The sequence below is a fragment of the Euleptes europaea genome, chromosome 13 (genome assembly GCF_029931775.1).
Source record: "Euleptes europaea isolate rEulEur1 chromosome 13, rEulEur1.hap1, whole genome shotgun sequence".
NCBI lineage: Eukaryota > Metazoa > Chordata > Lepidosauria > Squamata > Sphaerodactylidae > Euleptes > Euleptes europaea.
The window spans coordinates 47,277,910-47,299,799 of NC_079324.1; the positions used below are offsets into that span (position 1 = coordinate 47,277,910).

At 45.6% G+C, this 21,890-nt stretch overlaps 1 protein-coding gene across 1 annotated transcript; it reads left to right on the forward strand.

The window, feature by feature from the left end:
- Positions 1 to 794: 794 nt before the first annotated feature.
- On the forward strand, positions 795 to 19,142 carry PLBD2 (phospholipase B domain containing 2). Its single transcript, XM_056859056.1, has 12 exons — positions 795 to 988; positions 4,079 to 4,172; positions 4,745 to 4,903; positions 5,687 to 5,787; positions 8,882 to 9,096; positions 10,485 to 10,579; positions 12,044 to 12,204; positions 13,771 to 13,866; positions 14,984 to 15,055; positions 16,789 to 16,941; positions 17,165 to 17,327; positions 18,852 to 19,142. Exons 1-12 carry the CDS (start codon positions 795 to 797, stop codon positions 19,017 to 19,019), a joined length of 1,671 nt encoding a protein of 556 aa, XP_056715034.1. The 3' UTR covers positions 19,020 to 19,142.
- The last annotated feature ends 2,748 nt before the right edge of the window (positions 19,143 to 21,890 follow it).

Below are 21,890 nucleotides of genomic sequence, written 5' to 3' on the forward strand. Positions count from 1 at the left end.
GACTAATACGGCTACCCACTGTGAATTATCTTATATGTGTTATGTTATGTATGTATATCTGGTATGTTTTTATGCTGGTCTTGGACCGTATTAAACTCTCTTTGGCCATTTATTCATGGAAGGTTTTGCATTGGATTTGCCACTGTTTAGATCACTGGTTCCCAACCAGGGGTCCGTGAAACAAAGTTATAAACCCATAATAAATTAACATTTTCAATTAAAAGTTCTCTATTATAAAAACATATATTCAAATATTATTCTAATGTTTAACTAACACTTATGATTAAAGTTGATTTTCAAATTCTCGGAATTTTTATTTTGAACCTTGGGGTCCCTGCACCGAACAAAAAAGTCCTAGTGGTCCCTGGTCAAAAAAAGGTTGGGAACCACTGATGCACTTTTTAGAACATAAGAAAAGCCCTGCTGGATCAGACCCAGGCCCATCAAGTCCAGCAGTCTGTTCACACAGTGGTGAACCAGGTGCCTCTAGCAAGCCCCCAAACAGTGAACTTTTCCCCATCCATATTCTCCAAACTCAACAATAAGCCCCCATGCAGAGTTTTGAGAATCCGGATGGGGGGAAAGTGCATCTAGAGAGCGGCAAACCCAATGCAAAACCTTCCATGAACAAATGGCCTAAGTGCTTTGCACAAGCGAGGCAAGGCTTGGGGGAGGCGCCCCGGGGTGCTGCTGCTCCTCCTCCTCCGGCGGCATCAGCGCCTCCCGCGGGTCTGCGGCGGAGGCGGGACGGCCGTCAGTCCTGGGCTGGACCCGCCTGGCGCTCCCCTCGCGCCATGGCCCTGCCCGGGCTGCTGCTGCTCGCCTGGGCGGCCCTCTTGCAGGCCGGCTCCCCCGAGGCCGGCGGGGAGCCCACCCAGAGCTGCTCGGTGGTGCTGGACCCGGCCTCCGGGCAGCCCAAGGTGGCCAGCGGCTGGCATCCCGGAGCGGTGGCCTGGGCCAACCTCACCGACGGCATCCGGAGCTCCGGGTAGGTGGAGGGCGGGGACGGAACCGCGGTCCGGATTGGCCTGGGGTTGGGGGTGGGTGGGGGGCGCTTGCTACCTCTGTAAGACTTAGGGTGGCCAACCCCCGGGGGGTCCCATTGGGAACCGCATCTCTATACTCGTGAAGATGCAACCCCGAAAAGCAGTATAGGAAAAGGTAGACCACGCTTACAAAAATGACACCCAAAGTAGGCACAGAATATTTAGAATGGTTTTTGCACAACCACGCAATAACGCTGGGACACATACAACCGAAATGCAGAAAGGATCCAATCACTGTACATAAATTGCAATAACAAGTCTGTTATTGCAATTTGTTATTGCGATAACAGGCCGAAAGGATCCAATCACTGCACGTAAATCGCAGACAGAAAAGGATCCAATAACTGCATAAATTGCAACAAGTCTGTTATTGCAATTTGTTATTGCAGTAACAGACAGAAAGGATCCAATAACTGCATAAATCGCAACAAGTCTGTTATTGCAATTTGTTATTGTGGTAACAGACAGAAAGGATCCAATAACTATACATAAATCGCAACAAGTCTGTTATTGCAATTTGTTATTGCAGTAACAGACAGAAAGGATCCAATAACTGCATAAATCGCAACAAGTCTGTTATTGCAATTTGTTATTGCAATAACAGACAGAAAGGATCCAATAGCTACATAAATCGAAACAAGTCTGTTATTGCAATTTGTTATTGCAGTAACAGACAGAAAGGATCCAATAACTGTACATAAATCGCAACAAGTCTGTTATTGCAATTTGTTATTGCAATAACAGACAGAAAGGATCCAATAACTGTACATAAATTGCAACAAGTCCGTTATTGCAATTTGTTATTGCAATAACAGACAGAAAGGATCCAATCACTACATAAATTGCAATAACAGACTTGTTATTGCAATTTATGTACAGTTATTGGATCCTTTCTGTATTTTGGTTGTATGTGTCCCAACCTTATTTTGTAATGCAAAAATCATTATAAATATTTTTTGCATCCTTTTGGTGTAATTTTTGTAAGTGTGGTATACCTTAACCTCCAGGTGGTGGCAGGAGATGTCCTGCTTCTACAACTGATCTCCAGCAGATAGAGATCAGTTCACTTGGAGAAATTGGCCGCTTTGGCAATGGGAGTGTATGGAAATTGAAGCCCCTCCTCAGGCTCCACCCCAAAAACCTCCCGCCGGTGGCGAAGAGGGACCTGGCAACCCTAAGACTCCATCTTTGCATTGGTGGCAACAGACCCAGGGAGAAATCCCAAATGGCTCTGCTCAGAAGTACATCCTTTTGAGCTCAGTCGGATTTACTCCCAGAGGGAGTGTGCATATGATTGCGGCCTACTCTTTGCTGGAGTATTTAGTGTTGAAATGACAATTGCCGGGCTGGAAATTATATCCCTCTGGTGCAGATTCTCGCGTGTGCAAGAATTATTTGTGTTTTAGGAACGCTGGAATAAAATAAGAGTCTGCTGGCATTTTCAACACTAGCAAAATGTGTTTCATAGCATAAGCTTCCACTAGTCACAACTCCCTTCATTAAGTGCCTAGAGGTGTACATTCATCAGGCTGTTTTATATCTGCAACAGAAGAGAGGGGCTGTTAAAAAGACAGGGCAGTTCAAAACAAGGCCCAGTGCAAACAGTAAGCGGTTCACTCAGAGTGTATGTGAGACCCTCCCAGCTGTTCTTATATATGCAGCTCAAGGCCAAATGAGATACAATAGGAAGTTATAGAGGTATAGCTGAAGTAATTAACATCTAAGTGGGGTGTTAATCACTACATTCATGTCAGTTTCTTCTGGTATACCCATGTCTAGCTACAGCTATCTAGGGTTTTGGTCAGAGATCCTTCATTTCACCTATTACCGTATCCTTTTGGGATGCCAGGGGATGAATCTGGGACCTTCAGCATGTAAGGCATGCTGAGCCATTTTGTCCTGTGCTAGGTTTTATGTTTTGTCTCTCTGACAACAATTGAGAGTGTCTCACACACACTCTGAACAAAGTCTTTGGATTGGATCTTGTTTTGAACCAGCCTGTGATACCCCCTTCTATTGTGTATATAAATCAGTCTGCTGATGAAGTGAGCTTTGACTCATGAAAGCTTACAGAATCATAGAGTGGGAAGGGGCCATACAGGGGCTATCTGGTTCACCCCCTGCACAATGCAGTATCAGCCTAAAGCATCCCTGATAAGCGTTTGTCCCGTTGCTGCTTGAAGACTGCCAGTGAGGGGGAGCTCATCACCCCCCTAGGCAGCCGATTCCACTGCTGAACTACTCTTACTTTAAACTTTCCCCCCAACTATCCAGCTGGTACCTTTCTGTCTTTAATTTTACGCATTGTTGTGAGTCCTGTCCTCTGCTGCCAACAGAAACAGCTCCTCTGAGTGACCCTATTTATCCAGCACTGAGATTGTGTGGGGTACTGTACTGAATACAGAAGTGATACTGCAAACCCTGGCTGGTGTGTGTGTGTCTGAGGCCTGATTTAACTCGACTGTGTGATGTTGCAATCATTCAAATAGCCTAAATAGCTTTGCACTTAAATCAGAGTTTAGCAAAGGAGGACCAGAGAGGGAAGAAAATGCTAAGAAAATTTTCAAGAAGTGATAATAAGAAATGGAGAACCAGTGAAATGAAATTTAGAGTAGGCCAGAAAAAGAACAGAAAGGTAGAGGGAGAGAAAAAGAGATTTGGGTGTGTGTAGGCAGAACAGGGTGATTAGAAGCTGTCATACTGAGAAAAAGCATAAAACTAACGCAAGCGTAAGATTAAATAGGATGAGCATGTTACAGAAGAAGGTTTGTGAACGTATTTGAAATTAGGATCCTGTGTCATTGCTCATTCAAATGACGTAAGTTTGTTTGAAATGCATTGAAAGGATAACTTAGTTGTAGCACTTATTTTTGTTGTAGCATTTCATTGTGTATTTTCTATATGGAAATTAAGTAAAGCTGAAAAAAAGTAAGATGCAAGTGTGATAAAGAAGTCCTGGAGCTAGGGGATGACCAGTGCATGTGTTTTTTACCTTGGGGCTTTCCTCATGTGCCCTTCTCTGTCTTTGGCAGATGGTCCTTCTTGGAGCTGGCCACCAATGAGAAGTATAATGACAGCCTCCAGGCCTACGCGGCAGGGCTGGCGGAAGCTGCAGTGTCTGAGCAGGTAAGGGTCAGCACACAGCATGAGAACCTTGACTCCCTCCCCTCCCTCCTCCGTGCTTTTGAGCTTCCCTCCAGCTGTTCCTTTCCTGTCACTTTAGACGCTTTGAGCTCATTCCTAAAGGGGGGGGAAACACCTCTGGAGCCGGTGTAACCCCACGCTGGTGTAGGTGCCACCTTATCACGGAATAAGGTGGCACCCATGCCAGCACGGGGGCAAACACGGCGGCATCCGGGTGGTGCCGGCCCCTGCCTCCACGCAGTTAGAATAGAACAGAATTCTAGCTGTATCTGAAGAAGTGAGCAGTGGCTCACGAAAGCTCCTACCCTGTCATAAATTTTGTTAGTCTTTAAAGGTGCTACTGGACTCTTGCTCTTTTTCACTGCTAGTAACAGACGAACACGGCTACCCATTGTGATCTATGTCAAAAAAGAGTACAAATAGAAAAATAATAACCATAGGATAATAGGACCAAACCCTTTGGTCTGTATCATAACCTAAGGATTTTCTGAAATTATTTTTGTGCTTTTACAAAGCGGTCTCATTAACTTCCCTCCCTGCCCTGTGCATTCCAGCTCATCTACATGCACTGGATGAACACCATGGTGGGTTACTGTGGCCCCTTCAAGTACCAGACTGACTACTGCGAGAAGCTGAAGAGCTATATTGAAACTAACCTGGCCTGGATGGAGCAACAGATGGAGAACCAGCAAGATTCTGCATACTGGCATCAGGTGAAGGGGAAGAGATTCTGCTCTGTTTGTTTGTAGGCTCACATCCTAATGAAAGATCAATCTAATAAAAACATAACAATTTAGAACCAGGCTGCAAAAGAAAATCAATACGTCCAGAGATAGCTCAACACCATTTCAGAAGCCTCTGCCATAAACATGGTGCCACCCAGTTCGTGGATTCAAGAGCTTGCTTAAAAAGAAAATATCTTTGCAATCTTTACAAAAACAAGATTGCTTGCCTGGTTTCTACAGCAAGGAGGTGCAGTCACTCAAAGGGCCCTGTTTTTCAGTCGCCAGTGTGACTTGGCAGTGGGAGGGGACTGCCTGTAAAGATTGTTCAGTTCATCTTGAATGGTGTGTGAGCTCCCAACCCCCATCTCTCCACATGCCCCAGTCTCAGTTCAAATCTGGCCCCCACGTGCCTGGGATGCATGGAACTTCACACCTCTCCACCCAACCTGGGAACATCCCAAGGAAAACATAATGTGCAGTGAAGCCCTTACTAATGGGAAATGGATGGTTTAAAATAAGTATTTTCTTTGAATGAATATGACTGAAAGCATTAATCAACTAACCACAGTAGTGGGCTTATGCAGTCCCCATTCATTTCATTGAGGCTCGAACTTCCTAGTGGATTGAGCCTTATGGTAATCAGTTGAGGAAAGATTTGGATTGTCTGTCTCTGGCATTTATGATTTTGGTTGGTCCTGCGAGGGCATTCTCTGCTATTTTTTTTATTTCTGGGTCTGTAAGTGACCCCTGTGTGTCCATCCAAATTTTCAGGTTCGCCTCGCCTTGCTTCAGTTGAAGGGCCTTGAGGATGGTTACAACGGACGCTTGGCCTTCCCTTCCGGCAAGTTCTCCATCGCCCCCTTTGGCTTTCTGTGAGTCCCCTTCTTGGTACATGTGAGAGAAGAAAATTCACAGGTGCCTGGCCCCATGTTGATGATTTACACGTGATGTTCACTGTACATGTACGTTGTGAATCTGACAAAGAAGCGCATCATCCACTCCTCAGAGCTGGGGCAGGCTGCAGCTGTTGAGGGTAGGTTTGGGAGCAGATGTGGGTTTGTTGCTGCAGGAGGGGTGAAATGGCTCTTAGGCTACTCACCTTTTATTTCTGGCAACTAGGAATGAGGGGGGGGAATTAAACCGAATGTTTTGTGGCTGTACTAAAACATAAGCACTGCAAACTTTTGAGTCACTCAGGGTTCTTCAGGCTTCACAATCAATGGAAAAGGGAGAGGGAGGGAATGAGAAGAAGACGCTTTAGATCATGAAGAAGCCCCCACATTAGGCCTTGGAACATCTTTTTGTAAGCTCGCACCCCATTTTAAAACAGGATATCCAGTCTGATGAAGATGTCGGTGGAACTTGGAAGTTTGCTCACCACTTTGTGGTTATAAAAGGACCAACATTGCTGTTCCTTGTGGATTTATGTTTCTAGTGGACTAGATGTCCGCGGCTTTTAGCAATTTTACGTAACTTTCCTGGCCCTCAGGGGTGGAGGGGGACCCTTAGAGCAAAAAGAGTGAGACACTTTGAATGCAGGCCAAGAAGGCAGTGACTGAGTTTCACCTTATAAGGAATTAATCCATTGCTCTGCCAAAGTCGGTACAGTCAGTTCTGACAGGCAGTGGCTCTCCAGGCTCTCAGGTTGAGGTATTTCATCTCAGCTCTTAGATGATTCTTGTAATGAGAAACATTGGGGATTGGTCCTGGAGCCGTCTTTGTGCAAAACAGATGCTCTACCGCTCGGCCATTTCTCCATTTCCAGCTCCTGGAACAGAGAGGCCTTTGAAATGGCAGAATCTGTCTTATCTCTGACCTAGGGCAGTGGTGGCGAACCTATGGCATGCGTGTCAGAGGTGGCACTCAGAGCCCTCTCTGTGGGCACATGTGCCATCGCCCCAGCACAGAGTTCGCCTGAGTTCGTTCCCCCGGCTGAGGAGGCTGGGGACCAGTGGTGCCTTCCCTGCTCCTCCCGCCTGGCATTTGTGCTGGAGCTGAGCCCTTAGCTTAGCTCTGGTTTCCACTCTGCTCGTTCATGCAACCGAAGATGCCCCTGAGCGTGTACAGAGGGTTGTCCCCACCATCAGCCCCCCCCCCGCATAACAGTCTTTTTAAATTCGTATGAAGATAACAGTTGGAAAAAGAACCAAACTGAAGGGGTGGGGGCTATGCTCCAGCTGCTTTCCTTACCCCACTCGGCCGCCCATGCAGGGTTGCCAACCTCCAGGTAGTTAGCACGGGTAAAAGGTACACAAATGCACAGAGCCAAGTAGCAAAAATGCAAATGTTAATAAGTGCAAAACATCAAAGACAGCAGTGTGAGACAAATAGACCTAACAGTAGTGACTATACAATGTACACTAACAGCAGTGACTACACAATGTACAATATATACATGGATTATAGAATAACCAGGCAAAAAAGTCCTCTTCTTAAGTCTATCAAAGTTGGTTGGTTCCAATTGTATAATATGTTCATCTGGTGTGAATCCAGTGAATATAAATCCAAAGATGGGGGACGGCCGTTTCACCTTGGTTTCTTCAGCCCCATATTATCTCCTATATATAAATACTTGTATTAAAAATATTATATCTATATTCACATTGGTACATATAATATAAAATTATTATATACTTACATCCATGTAATGGTAATTCCAGAATATAACAAAGTCCACAAAGGTACACTATTAAGCCACAGCAATGTCCACAGGTTCCCAAGTGGGATACTAGCTTAGTAAAAACCTTCAATCTTTGCTTCCAATTAAATACAAAACAGGTGTTGAACTCCCGCTTCAGCGTGCATCTCCTTCCTGAGTTACCGTATATACTCTATCACAGAAGCTCTTACTGGGTGAAAACTACCGTATGCTTTATATGAAACATGAAAGATCGTTTTGAACGATCTTTGAACCTTGAAAACGATAGAGTATATACGGTAACTCAGGAAGGAGATGCACGCTGAAGCCGGAGTTCAACACCTGTTTTGTATTTAATTGGAAGCAAAGATTGAAGGTTTTTACTAAGCTAGTATCCCACTTGGGAACCTGTGGACATTGCTGTGGCTTAATAGTGTACCTTTGTGGACTTTGTTATATGCTGGAATTACCATTACATGGATGTAAGTATATAATAATTTTATATTATATGTACCAATGTGAATATAGATATGATAATATTTTTAATACAAGTATTTATATATAGGAGATAATATGGGGCTGAAGAAACCAAGGTGAAACGGCCGTCCCCCATCTTTGGATTTATATTCACTGGATTCACACCAGATGAACATATTATACAATTGGAACCAACCAACTTTGATAGACTTAAGAAGAGGACTTTTTTGCCTGGTTATTCTATAATCCATGTATATATTGTACATTGTGTAGTCACTGCTGTTAGTGTACATTGTATAGTCACTACTGTTAGGTCTATTTGTCTCACACTGCTGTCTTTGATGTTTTGCACTTATTAACATTTGCATTTTTGCTACTTGGCTCTGTGCATTTGTGTACCTTTTACCCGTGCTAATTTCCAAACCATATGGTATAGGCACGGGAGTGCTTTTGTTTTGTTTATATTGAACCTCCAGGTAGTAGCAGGAGATCTGCGATTTCAATTTAACTTGAAGAAAATGGCCGCTTTGGCAATTGGACTCTATGGCATTGGAGTCCCTCCCCAAACCCCACCCTCCTCAGGCTGCGCCCCAAAAACCTCCCGCAGGTGGCAAAGAGGGACCTGGCAACCCCTAGCCCCATGTGGACGTCTAGCTGTGTGGGCACTTTGCGATAAATAAGTGGGTTTTGGGTTGCAGTTTGGGCACTCGGTCTCTAAAAGGTTCGCCATCACTGACCTAGGGAATAGTCAACATACACATATCCCACCAGTGTGTGATGGCAGAAAAGCTCTGTTGTTGGGGGGAAGAGGGCAGGCCTCTTACTCCAACTCTTTGGCTCTCTTCCACTAGCTTGTTCCAGCTGGGAGGTGATTTGGAAGACCTGGAAGCGGCCTTCAATAAATCCGACAGCCAGCGGGTCCTTGGCTCTGGCTCCTGCTCGGCCTTGATCAAGCTGTTGCCTGGCAACCAGGACCTCCTAGTCTCCCACGACACCTGGAACACCTACCAGTCCATGCTGCGTATCATCAAGAAGTACACCTTGCCATTCCGGACATCTGCTCAGAGTGAGTAGCGGGAAGAGGGGCAAGAACGGGGTGGGGAAGTCAGCTCTTTTCCTATGGCGATTAGAGGTCAGGGCCAAAGATCCTTAATCCAGAGGAGGTAGGAAGGTCTACACAGGCCATACTTTCCTCCTCGTGTTTGCAAAAAGGTGATATTGGGGGTTACCGCACTTCCCAGCGATGTATTAAGAGTTTGAAAATGTTATAAAAAACATCGCGTTAAAAGGGTTTTTGGATACCACGGCTTATAAACGGCTGGAAGACGTCTTCACAGCTAAAGGGGCCAAACAAAGTGCAAACAGTATTTTTTATAACGTTTTCAAACCCTTAATACGTCGGTGGGAATACATAAGGGGTTACCGCGCTTTGTATTCCCGGCGATGTATTAAGAGTTTGAAAATGTTATAAAAAACATCGCTTTAAAAGGGTTTTTGGATACCACGGCTTATAAATGGTTGGAAGACGTCTTCACAGCTAAAGGGGCCAAACAAAGTGCGAACAGTATTTTTTATAACGTTTTCAAACTCTTAATACAACGGTGGGAATATGTAGAAAGTGCGAACAGTATTTTTTATAACATTTTCAAACTCTTAATACATCGCTGGGAATACAAGTGCGGTAACCCCCATTGTCTGAAAGGAAAGCAGAATCTGGGTTCAGATTCACACTTGCCTTGAAACTCAGTGGGTGACTTTGGTTCAGTCATTTGTTCTCTGCCTAACCGCATCTCACAGGGTTGTGAGGGTAAAATGGAGGGTGGTGTAGGGTTGCCAACCTCCAGGTAGGGCCTGGAGATCTCTTGGAGTTAAGATTTCCAGACTGCCTAGATCAGTTCCCTTGAAGAAAATGGCAGCCCCAAAGGTGGACTTTATGGCATTATACCCTGTTGAGGTCCCTAACCTCCCAAAACTCCAACCTCCCCAGGCTTCACCCCCAAATCTCCAGGAATGTTCCCACCTGGAGCTGGTAACCCTCATGGGAGAGAATAATGTCTGTCACCTTGGATATAAAAATGTGCTAAATGAATAAATAAATTTTAAGAATGATGCCTCAGTACTCCGTTTCAAATCGCTTTGGAAACTGAAGAGACTTTCAAAAGCAGTTTGTTAGCTGAAATCTTGGGGGATGGTTGCTTTTTTAAAAGGAAAAAAGTCAGAAATGTCTCTGGGTATGCCCAAGCCCTTGAACAAACCTAATATAACTTTTTTCGATTCTGGCCAATAAAACTTCCATGTGCATGCCACTGGCAGTGTTTAAAGTACTTGATGGACATCATGTGCTGGGTAAGAGCTGGGGCTACAGAGACCTCATCCCATCCTTCAAGGCAGGAACAAACAGTCCATCTTATTCCCAGATGGCTGCTAATGGCAGTTTGCAATTGGGCTTTGCAGGTGATACCATGATTCCTGGCTACACCCAGGCTTTCTCCTCATATCCAGGCGCCATTTTCTCAGGAGATGACTTCTACATTTTGAGCAGCGGCTTGGTGAGCGGTGTCTTCCTTTGCCTCCCCTTCTGTGTAGCCTTGGATGGGGTTGGGCGTGCCTTGGCCCTTGGCTTTGCAGTAGGTATTGAACCCGGGGTAGATGAGAGGGCCTTGGGCTGAACCTTATTCTGGGGCCTACGTATCTGTCCTCTGAGGCTTTTGCTTTTCTTCTGCCAGAATTCATGTAAAAGGAGTCGGTGACTAATAATAATAGAACTTAGTACTTTCTGGTTCCTATACATTTTAAGGTTTACTGAGATGACAGCCCTTGGGGTAGGAAGGATAAACCACCTGGTCACTTAGAGTTGATTCTGAGGTAGCCAAGAGAGTAATTGTTTAATAGACTGAGGTGAGATTTGAACTGAGACCTTCCTGGTTAACATTCCACTTGATTCTACAGGGAAACTGTCCCATCATTGTGTGTTGGCCAGGACACACATAAGCTGCCAAGAGAGAGACTAGTCCCAGATTGCTCCCTCATGAGTCCATGCTTCTTCTGAACAGAGGTGAAATCATTTCCACTGAATGATGCTGCAGCACCTAATGGGTCTTTATAACGTGAAGGTGGGCTGGTTAAGTCACCACAACCCAGGGACGTGGAGCTTCAGCCCCCATCCCCAGGTATCATGGTCTGTCATCCGGAGGATCATTCTGCCATTCTTTTACCTCTTCACCTCACCAGAACAAGTTTCCTCTCCATGGACACCCTATTGGCAGTCTGACCCCTCAAGACTGTTCCATATATTCCCCCGACTCCTCCTCACTAAAGTGTTGCAGGGAACATAAGAACATAAGAAAACCCATGCTGGATCAGACCAAGGCCCATCAAGCCCAGCAGTCTATTCACACAGTGGCCAAGTTTGTGTGGAAGCCCACAAACAAGATGGCTGCAGCAGCATCCTGCCTGTACTCCACAGCACCTAATATAATAGGCATGCTCCTTTGATGCTGCAGAGAATAGGTATGCATCATGACTAGTACTCCCACTGACCCTGCTTGGTTTTTTAAAAAATTCTTATTCTGATACCCAGCCCCCAAAGTGGCTTATGGATGATAAAACATATTAACAGGAAAATCCAAACTCACTCTCTTAAATAAAAATATGGGAACCAAAACTAAACCAAAAACAGAAGCTTCACAAAATACCAGAAGCAACAGGAAATTACAAAGAACCGTATCGGTATGTATAAAACGCTCAGAAAAAAACAAGATTTTTACTTGTTGCCTAAAAGATACAAGTGGACACCAAGTAAATAGTTCCGGGGAGGGTATTCCATAAAGGGGGTCCCGCCACCAGCAAAGCAGAGAAAGCATGGCCAAAAAATATAACAGCAAGGTGGTTGTCAATAGCCTTCGGAGGTAGAATTGTTTTGACCAGACGCCTGAAGGCTAACAGAAAGGGAGCGAAATGGGCCTGCTTGTGAAGGGAATGCCGTAACCTGCTTGGAACTTTCCTCTCTGCAGGTGGCTCTGGAAACCACAATCGGGAACAGCAACAATGATTTGTGGAAGTACATCCAGCCCAAGGAGAGTGTTTTGGAATGGCTGCGCAACATCGTGGCCAATCGGCTGGCTGGGAGCGGAGCAGAGTGGGCGCTTCTCTTCAAGCAGTTCAACAGCGGCACGTGAGTGAAGTGTTGCATGGAGGGGGAAGGGGCCGGGGCTCAGTGGTAGAGCATCTGGTTGGCATGCAGAAGGTCCCAGGTTCAGTCTCCGGCATCTCCAGTTAAAGGGACTGGGCAAGTAGGTGATGTGAAAGACCTCTGCCTGAGACCCTGGAGAGCCGCTGCCGGTCTGAGTAGACAATACTGACTTTGGTGGACCAAGGGTCTGACTCAGTATGAGGCAGCTTCCTGTGCTAATGTGAAATTGAGTCATCTTTTAGGGCTGCCGAAGATCCACAAGTTGGTTTAGCCAGAAGTTTCTTTTAATGGTGGCTTTTGCTCAGGCACGGGAGGGAAGGTGGTATGGTCTAGCCCAATCTTATCAGATCTCAGAAGCTAAGCGGGGTCAGTACTTGGAAGGGAGGCCACCAAGGAAGGCTCTTCAGAGGTAGGCAATGGCAGACCACCTCTGCTTCTCACCCGACTTGAAAGACCCTTGCTGGGATCCCCGTAAATCTTTGTAAATTGATGGCACTTACATACATTCGTGAAACTCTGCCGTCAACTACACCGTGCCTACTGCCAACCACACCTGCCTTCTAAGTGGACCTTACGCCCATGCTTTCAAGTGCATCTTCTCAGCCGTTAGAGCTAGAATCTTTCTTTTAAAAGGTAAGGTAGTCAGGATCCTCAAGAGACTGAATTCTGCACTTAGAAGTGCATTCCACATTTTTCTTGCTCTCCTGCAGAATTGTGGAACGTGCTTTGCCTTGCCTGTAATCTATTACAGTGTAGTGTTGGTAAATCCCTGATCAGCAGGTAGTTTTGCTGGGAAAGGAAATCGAGTAGGGGTGGGCTGTTCCTGCAGTGATCTGGTGCTAAATCTCAGATCGGCACATAGTCGGGCTAGAAACGGGAGATTTGTGGCTAAGTAAAACTTTCAGAGTTGTTTTCCAGTGGAAGTGAGCAAATGCTTTTTTATATTTTGGGAGTGCTGAGTCTGAACCCTACTGGATACCAGGGTGTCCTTCTGCCTTTTCACACTGAAAACTCTAAAAAGAAACTGGAATAGAGATATGTTTTCACTAAAAATGAAGGACTAAAGGAAAGGCAAGAAACATGATGCCAGAAATCAAATAAAACAAACACACACAAATCTAGTATGCATTGTATCATCTGGCATATTGAATTTCAGGGCCGAACTAGACGTGATCTGAATTGAGCCCTGGCACACAAGCAATCTTTGTTTCAGGACAGTAACTAAATCTAGTACATATCCTGACATGTAACAATTCAAATCTAAGGGCTGACCCAGACATATCCGGCCTTGGCGCACTAGCAGACTGTTTCAAAACTGTGACATTTGGTTGTAAACTGATATGTCAGGTCAGGCTCCCCCCCCCCAACCAACGGTCATGTCTTGTTCCGCCTTCGTGCATCACATCCCTTTCCATCTGTTTTTTGGGACTTTGGACTGGGGTTAGGGACTACTCAGGATGTATTTTACCTTTGGCCCCACTGGTTGCTGATCCTTAATTTCAATGCATTATGCTTCCTAGGAATTCACCTGCTGTAATTTTTGCACAGGTACAATAACCAGTGGATGATAGTGGACTATAAGACTTTCATCCCGGGCAAGTCCGGTCTGCAGAAGGGCGTGCTGACGGTCCTGGAGCAGATCCCGTGAGTGTTCTGAAAGACACCTTCTTTGTAAAATTGCCTGCTTTGCTCTCTGTCCACCCCATCCCCTTTAAAAGTCTGCCCCCTCTTGCAGGGTTTTGCTTAAATTATATCTCCTCCTGCCTCTTTACTGCATGCTTTAGGCTGCCTGAAAAAATAACTCACCCTCTTGTTCCAAGATGAGGTGGTGAGCCCTGAGGTTGAAGACTTAATTTGGGATTCTCACGAGGAGTTCAGATAAGAAAGTGTGGTTTACCATCCTTGAGCTGTCCAAATGTGGAAAGCACTCAGGAATCCTATGGGATCTGGAAGCAGTATAGAAGCAACTATCTGTCTTCCTTTGAAATAGGTCTAGCCTAAGGACACACCCCTGGAGGGTCATAAAGGGCCAGGTTTTTCTGATTACATTTTACCAGAACACGAGCCATTGGCATTGTATAACATGGGTTATGTGTGTGTTGAGTTTCAGCCAAAATCCCTGGGACTGGTTCCTTACTTCTCAGAAAGCTGGTTACAGGATGCAGCTGCATGCAGTTCAAGCTGGGCCTTTGGTGTCACTCATCCTGCCTCTCTTGAGAGCCAGGTGGATCCAGAGAACCAATCCCTTGCCAAGATCTGTTGCTGGACTCCTTCAGTGTGGGCTAGCCACTATGCGAAGCCAGTAGGCTATCTCTGTGTATGTCCAGACTACAGACCAGACAACCAGTTGCCATCTAGCTACCTCCTCTGCCCTAATATTTCCTTCCAGCTTCACGAAATGGTTAAAAGTAGTGGACTCTAATCTGGAAAACTATATTAGATTCCCTACTCCTCCACATGCAGCGTGCTGGGTGACCTTGGGCTAGACACAGTTCTCTCCGAACTCTCTCAGCCTCACCTAGCTCACAAGGTACCTATTGTTGGAGGGGGGGGGGGAAGGGAAGGCGATTGTAAGCCGGTTTGAGACTCCTATTAATAGAGAAAAGCGGGGTTTAAAAACCAACTCTTCTTCTTCCTCTCTATCTGTGGGGAGGTTGGGCCTTGCTACATGCCCACATACCAGACATTTTCTAATTTGTTCAAAATGGCTGTTTTTCAATCCCCAATAATTTCCCCCATTTTTCTTTCTTTCTCTCTCTAGTGGCATGATTACTGCGGACGACAAAACCCAGGAGCTGTATCAGCAGGGTTACTGGGCAAGCTACAATGTGCCGTAAGAATCCACTTGGCTCTCGTCCTTGCAGCCCCTTCCATCAGCTGTTGCCTCTTCAATTTCCTCTGCAGGGAAAAATACCACTTTGCTTTCTGGGCTGGGGGAGGCAGAGGCAGAGCAGGAGCTGTGCGAAAAGATTTCAGAGGTTGCCACCCTCCTTTCACCCAACCTTTCACCCTCCTGCCCTGTTCTGTCTCGTGCAACAGCGTCTTTAGCCCACATTTTCACTGAGAATGAAACACCAAAGCGAATGGCAAGGAGTAGGATGCTGGAAAGGGAGAAGAAAAGATAATAGATATGGTCCCTTTCATCTGGGGCTAGAAGTCTGGGCCAGTACAATCTTAAGCAGAGTTAGCTTTCTAACACCCTTATGTGTGTGTATGTGTAAAGTGCTGCCAAGTCGCAGCTGATTTATGGCGACCCCAGCAAGGGGGTTTCAAGGCTTGTGAGAAGCAGAGGTAGTATGCCATTGCATTGCAGTGTGGTGTAGTGATTTAGAGCGGTGGTTTGGAGCGGTGGACTCTGATCTGGAGAACCGGGTTTGATTCCCCACTCCTCCACATGAGCAGCGGAGGCTAATCTGGTGAACTAGATTTATTTCCCCACTCCTCCACATGAAGCCAGCTGGGTGACCTTGGGCTAGTCACACACTCTCAGCCTCACCTACCTCACAGGGTGTCTGTTGTGGGGAGGGGAAGAGAAGGTGATTGTAATCCAGTTTGATTCTTCCTTAAGTGGTAGAGAAAGTCAGCATATAAAAACCAGCTCTTCTTCTTCCTCTGCAGAGCCTTCCTTGGTGGACTCCCTTCCAAGTACTTGCCCTGCTTAGCACCCAAGATCTGATGAGATCGGGTTATACGATGCCACCTTCCCTCCCTCTAACCCCCTTAGAAGGGTATAACTCTGCTCAGGATTGCCGTGTTAACCCAAATCTGATGGAAATCTGAAGTATCCCGTTTTGTTTGTCCTGACCACCTGGGAATTCAGAAGTTACCTGCTCCTGAATATGGAGTTTCCATCTGTTGTTGTTATTGTTGCTGTTACAGCTATCGGGCATAGATAGAGGATGAACATCCATCTTCAAAGAGGGCGGCCGTGGCAATATTTTGTGGCAATAATTTCTATAAAAGCCTATTTCCTCTACATGCTACCTTTCCTTTTTGTGCCTCACCCATCATCTCAAGAGTGTGCCCTCAAGTCGTCAAGTCCTTCTACACCAGAACATTGTGGAAAATCTCAGTTTGATGGAGGTTTTACTCAAAAATGTGTGAGATACTTCATGAATAGGGTGTAGAGCACTGGTCTGGAGGCTGCATTCTGCCCCACAGTGATTTGCCACATGGACAAAGGAGAGGGGGGCAGCCTAGGAAAGCAGAAGTTGCCAGGAAGTCCTTCTCATTCCCTCTTGCATAACTTTGCAGGATCCTCACAGTCCCCATTTCTGGCTGCAGAAGGAGGGGAAACTGTCCTAATTTGTGCCAGGTTATTATTGGGCTTCACTCGCTATCTCTGACTGCTCGGAGTATTTTAGCATCATGCTATACCAAAAATGCTGGTGGATCTATATGCATGTGTCTGAGCCCACCCATGAATGCTTACATATTTGGGCATGCAGCTCTGCGGATAGTTGCTGCGTGCCATGCTCAGGTTCCAATTTTACCAACTTTGACTTCTGGTAAAGTGGAGTGGAAGTCCCCCAACCATATCCGAGTGACTTATTTCTCCACCCCCAGGTACTTTAAAGAGATCTTCAATGCCAGTGGCCTTCCTGAGCTGGTGAAGAAGTACGGTGACTGGTTCACCTATGACAAAAACCCCAGAGCCCAGATCTTCCGGCGCAACCAGACTCTCATTAGGGACATGGGCTCCATGATCCGACTCATGAGGTGAGATATTTGCTCGTGCTGTCTGTGGTGGGTTTGGAATTGCTTGTGGAGAGAACGTTGCCTCCCCCCCACTTTTCCTGTCTTTTGGAAGGCTGGGGGTGGCACAAGAGTTCCTTCCTCAGTCTGGTGCTTTTGCAGCTAGAGGCTTCTCAATGCCTTGAGGTCCATATTGTCTTGGTGACTCTCTTCCTCCAGTCACTTCTTCCCTGTCATCTTAATGCAGATACAACAACTTCCCAAAGGATCCACTGTCTCGGTGCCAAGAGTGCAACCCACCACAAAACGGGGAGAATTCGATCGCTGCCCGCTCGGATCTCAACCCTGCCGATGGCACGTATCCCTTTGGGGCCTTGCGCCAGAGACCGCATGGGGGCACCGACATGAAGGTGAGGGACTATGCGTGCGTGTGTGCACGAGAGAGAGAGAGAGAACCTTAGAATTGCATGCAGATGTTGTTTTGAGAGAAGAGGAGGCTCTCTCTGGCTGAAAGTGGACGATAGTTTTTACTATTAGCTGTTTTGCCCTGTGAATCTACACTCCCTGAGGTGAGAGACTAACAGGCCCCTGAGAGGACTTTCTCCAGACTGTGGTACAGCCGGCCAATCGAGGCTCCTCTGGTCTCCCCTGTTCTTGCCTTCTGAAGAAATGTCATCACATGCATGTCATGAAAGGCCTCTGATGTGGGGTGAGGTATTATTATTATTGTTATTATTGTTGTTATTATTGATGACTTGGAGGTAATCCAAAATAGTTTTAGTAGGAAGATCTTGAGTTTGCCTCAAGGGGTGCCTGTGACATTCCTTAGAGCTGAGGCGGGATTTCCGTCAGTTGCCATGAGAGCCCATTGAAGAATATTACTTTTTTACCTAAAACAGAAAATCTACTAACTCGAAATTGGTGTATTTATTATGGTTACATGTTCTACTCAAAGGAAAATCGTTGGGATAAGGTCCTTATACCAATCCTACAATTGTATAAATTGCCTTCGCTGGAAATCTTAAATTCATGAGACCCAAAAGATATCAGGAAAGGGATTGCTGATAAAGAAACTGATAAGGATGTGTGCCTAATACAAATAGGCTTTTGAAACATCCCCCCAAATCCTGCCAAACCTGTTTAACAGAGACAAAGTGGGACAGTTGAATGAACCATGGGCAGTGTCATCCCTCTTTGAAACCATCTTCCACCATCTGACTCAGTTCAGACATTGCACCAGTAGGAAAAGTTGGTGGCATCTAACCTGTTGGTTTTGTGCGATGTCAGAGCTTAGCTCTGCTCCTCCATTTTATCCTCACAACAACCCTGTGAAGTAGGTTAGGCTGAGACAGAGTGACTGACCCAAAGACACCCAGCAGGCTTCCATGGTTGGATCCACCCCTCCGTCTAAGATGGGCCAGGAGTGGCATTGGTCCAATCACTGTCAGCCTAAGCTACCTCACAGGGTTGTTATGAGGATGAAAAGGTATAAGGGCCTTATATGCTGCACAGAGTGCCTTGGAGAAAGAAAGAGAAAAACATGTGCCTACATTTCTCTCCATTTGCTGTGCCTAGGCCAGAGAATAGTCAACCATGTTTTGGCTTCCCACTGTGGAGGAAGGCTTTAAATTATGTCAAGACTGGAAGCAGTAGGCCTGTATATGTTGGTGGGGGGAGTGGACATGTTCATGGAGGAAAGGGGTATTCATGGCTACTAGTTAAAATGGATACTAGTCATGATGCATAACTGTTCTCTCCAGGATCAGAGGAGCATGCCGAATATATTAGGTGCTGTGGAGCAGAGGCAGGACAACATTACTGCAGTCCTCTTGCTTGGCTGGCCACTATGTGAACAGACTGCTGGACTTGATGGGCCTTGGTCTGATCCAGCAGGGCTTTTCTTACGTTCTTATGTTCTTTTTCACTTCCCACAGGTCACTTCCTTTGAGACGGCCAAGAACTACAGCTTCATTGCTACCAGTGGGCCGACCTGGGATTACCTCCCCGCGTTCCAGTGGAGCACCTCCCCGTTCGTCAATCTGCTGCACATGGGTCATCCTGACGAGTGGAAATTCTCACCCATCCAAGTCCGCTGGGGCTGATGCCCTGCAGGGTGCTGGACTTTGCTCATGACTCTGGGTTCTGTGAGTGCAATTCCAGCTATTGTGGTGTGGTGTAGAAGAGGGTGCTGCACCCTTGGCTGGCTCTCATTGAAGGGATAACAGATGCATTGTTTGTTGTTTTAGAAAGGGTGAGAGCATTTGAGAATGAAGGGGTGTGATTGAGAATGTGGAACTGTGCCGCAGTCTTACAAGAGTACAGGGAAAAAATGCAGATAGTCGTTTGGGAGTGCAAAATGCAGCTGCCTGAGAATATCAGGGTGTTTTTTTTGTTTTTAAAGGGCAAATGCAAAGATATGCTTGAAAATTTGTGGGCAAATGCTTGCTCAAATCTCAGAAGCCAGAGAGGTGGCTGAATAAGATTTCCAGGGGGAGTCGCTGCATCACCCCGCAATAGCTCTTTGTTTTTCCTCATTTCTGTCAAAACCTGAGCGGAGTCCTGGACAGAGTTACACCTTTCTAAATCTATTGAAACCAGTGGGCATAGAAAGGTGTAACTTTGTTAAGGATTGCTCTGCAGATTATGCGGAATGAGGAATCCTGCAGGTTAGAATAATCTATGCAGATCACTGAATTCAGCTTTTGCTCAGTGCAGAATTTAACACTATTTAGTCCGCATCTGGGACATAAAAATACTTGTAATCGAGAGATATTTTTGTTTCCTTTCTCCTCCCAACTATAGGCAGAACCTTACTTTCTGTCTTTGCTTTTCTTCTGCTTGGCTGTGCTGCTGTTCCTGAATTTATGAAGTTACAGCAGCATCCCTGGAAGGGGGCATCTGTTCAAGTTTTAAAACCAGTTTCTTGCCAGAGGAAGTTCTTGCCCCAGAAGGGGTCCGTCCGCTTTCTTGTTGCAACTCCTGTAATTGTGTTGTAGTGAGATGTGCAGATTTAAGCTCACAAGAAGCACTGAGGGGGAAGATGCACAGCATTGCATTTTAGAGATTCCAATGTGATTTACCAAAGGTCTGAGCCCACGTGTGCTGCCAACTGAAACTAGTTTTAAGTTGGCTTAAAACTTCAGGAATCCTCCCTTTAGAGATGAATAGCACACACACGGGTATCAAAATTCCCTGAATACTTACGGAAAAAACCACAAGAGTTAACACCGTTTTCTATTTCTGGTGCAAACAGGTCCATATTTTCCTCCGTTGGGTTCTACCTGAACTCTTTAGTTCTTCCTCATGTCTTCAAGTAACATGTTCTCTCTGATCATTGTGTGTGTTTGTGTACGTCTCTGGGTATTTTTGTGTATGAAAACAAATGAAGAATTTATTTGTTTGCACTAAAAGCAATCCCTATGCTTGAAAGAAATGCTTGCCCATTCTATAAATTATTTTGCTACTATTGCCTTGAATCAGAGTTGTGTTTATCATCCACGTTGAACTGCAGAGCTTAATTTTACACGTTCAACTGAGCATATGCAGAGTGCCTTTCCAGCAGTTCTTAATAGCCCCTCCCCCAAATATCTGGAGTCAACAGGCAAAGTTTTTGGATGAGAAAGTATTCTTGCTTCAGTTAGGTAGGTCTGAACTCCAGCATCTCTTTAAAAAAAATAAAACTGTTGCCTAAGATCCTTCTGTAAAACCTCAAGTTTATGGTTTATAGCTTATGGAAAGAATGTTCCCCTGACTATGGCAGTGTCTGTTGATTCCTGACATTGGCAAAAATCTGTAGCACAAAATGCTTGCACAGTCTTGCAGTTCCTTTGCTGGTTCCTGGGGCAAATAAAATTTAAAAGGGAATTTGGCTAAGCTGAAGGCCACTTGGTAGTTTTCGTGTTGCTCTTGTGGAGGAGACTGGGCTTGCTTTGCCCTCTCTGTAACCTACCATTTCTACCCTATCCTCTTCCTTACTTCTTACTGTCCAGCTAGGGTTGCCAGCTCCAGGTTGGGAAATACCTGGAGATTTTGGGGATGGAGCCAGAGGAAGACGGGGGTTCAGGGAGGGGAGGGACTTTGATGACGTATAATGCCATACAGTCCACCTTCCAAAATGGCCAGGTGAACTAATCTCCGTTGCCTGGAGGTCAGTTGTAACCCCAGGAGATCTCCAGCTACCGCCTGGAAGTTGGACCAGCTGTGTCTCTGTCTTATCTGTGTAATACAGACTCTAAGCCCTTTGAGAAGGGATCATTTTTTGTGGTCGGTACAGGGAATAGCATGATGTCCTTTTAAAAATCAAAACAAGGGCATTTTTTCATTTACAACACTAAACAAGGTTTGCCGCACAGATGGATTTTGGGGTGTGCATCAAAGTTATTTTTAACCATGCCACTAAAGGCTGAAGAAGTAAGAGAGGTTATCTGGCAAGCAGGTTATATAAGCAGGATATCCACATTAAGGTGCCAGGATTGGCTGCAGTCCTTCTTAATCATACGTCCAGAAGCATACCTGAGTTTGCCTCCTTGTAATGTGTGAATCAGCCCTGCTCTCAAACCACCTTTTGAACCTTTTCACCTCTGCTTCTGTGTGCAGGTGGATGTTAGTACAGAACAAAAATGAGAAAGCCAGTACTAACTCGATCGTATACTTTAGCCAGTGTGGGCTTTGCGCTCTAATTAACAACAAGAGAAATGCAAATGAGCATTTATTCAAAATGTGCATGCCTTACATGGACTCTGAGACTTCCTCCTGCCTCCAGTCGAAGGGAAATGGATCCATCTGGTGGCAGCATAAGGCCTCTCCGCCCATTGATCAAGGTATGGGTTCGTTAGCTTATATGAAGGAATTTCTGTCTCTTGTGTCAAAAATGGCAGAACATCTGATTTTTTCTTTAATAAATATCTAAATGAACTTGTCTTCCTTTGTGACTTGTGCTTTTGATCTGTGTTTTCTCTCTCCAGTTGGCCACA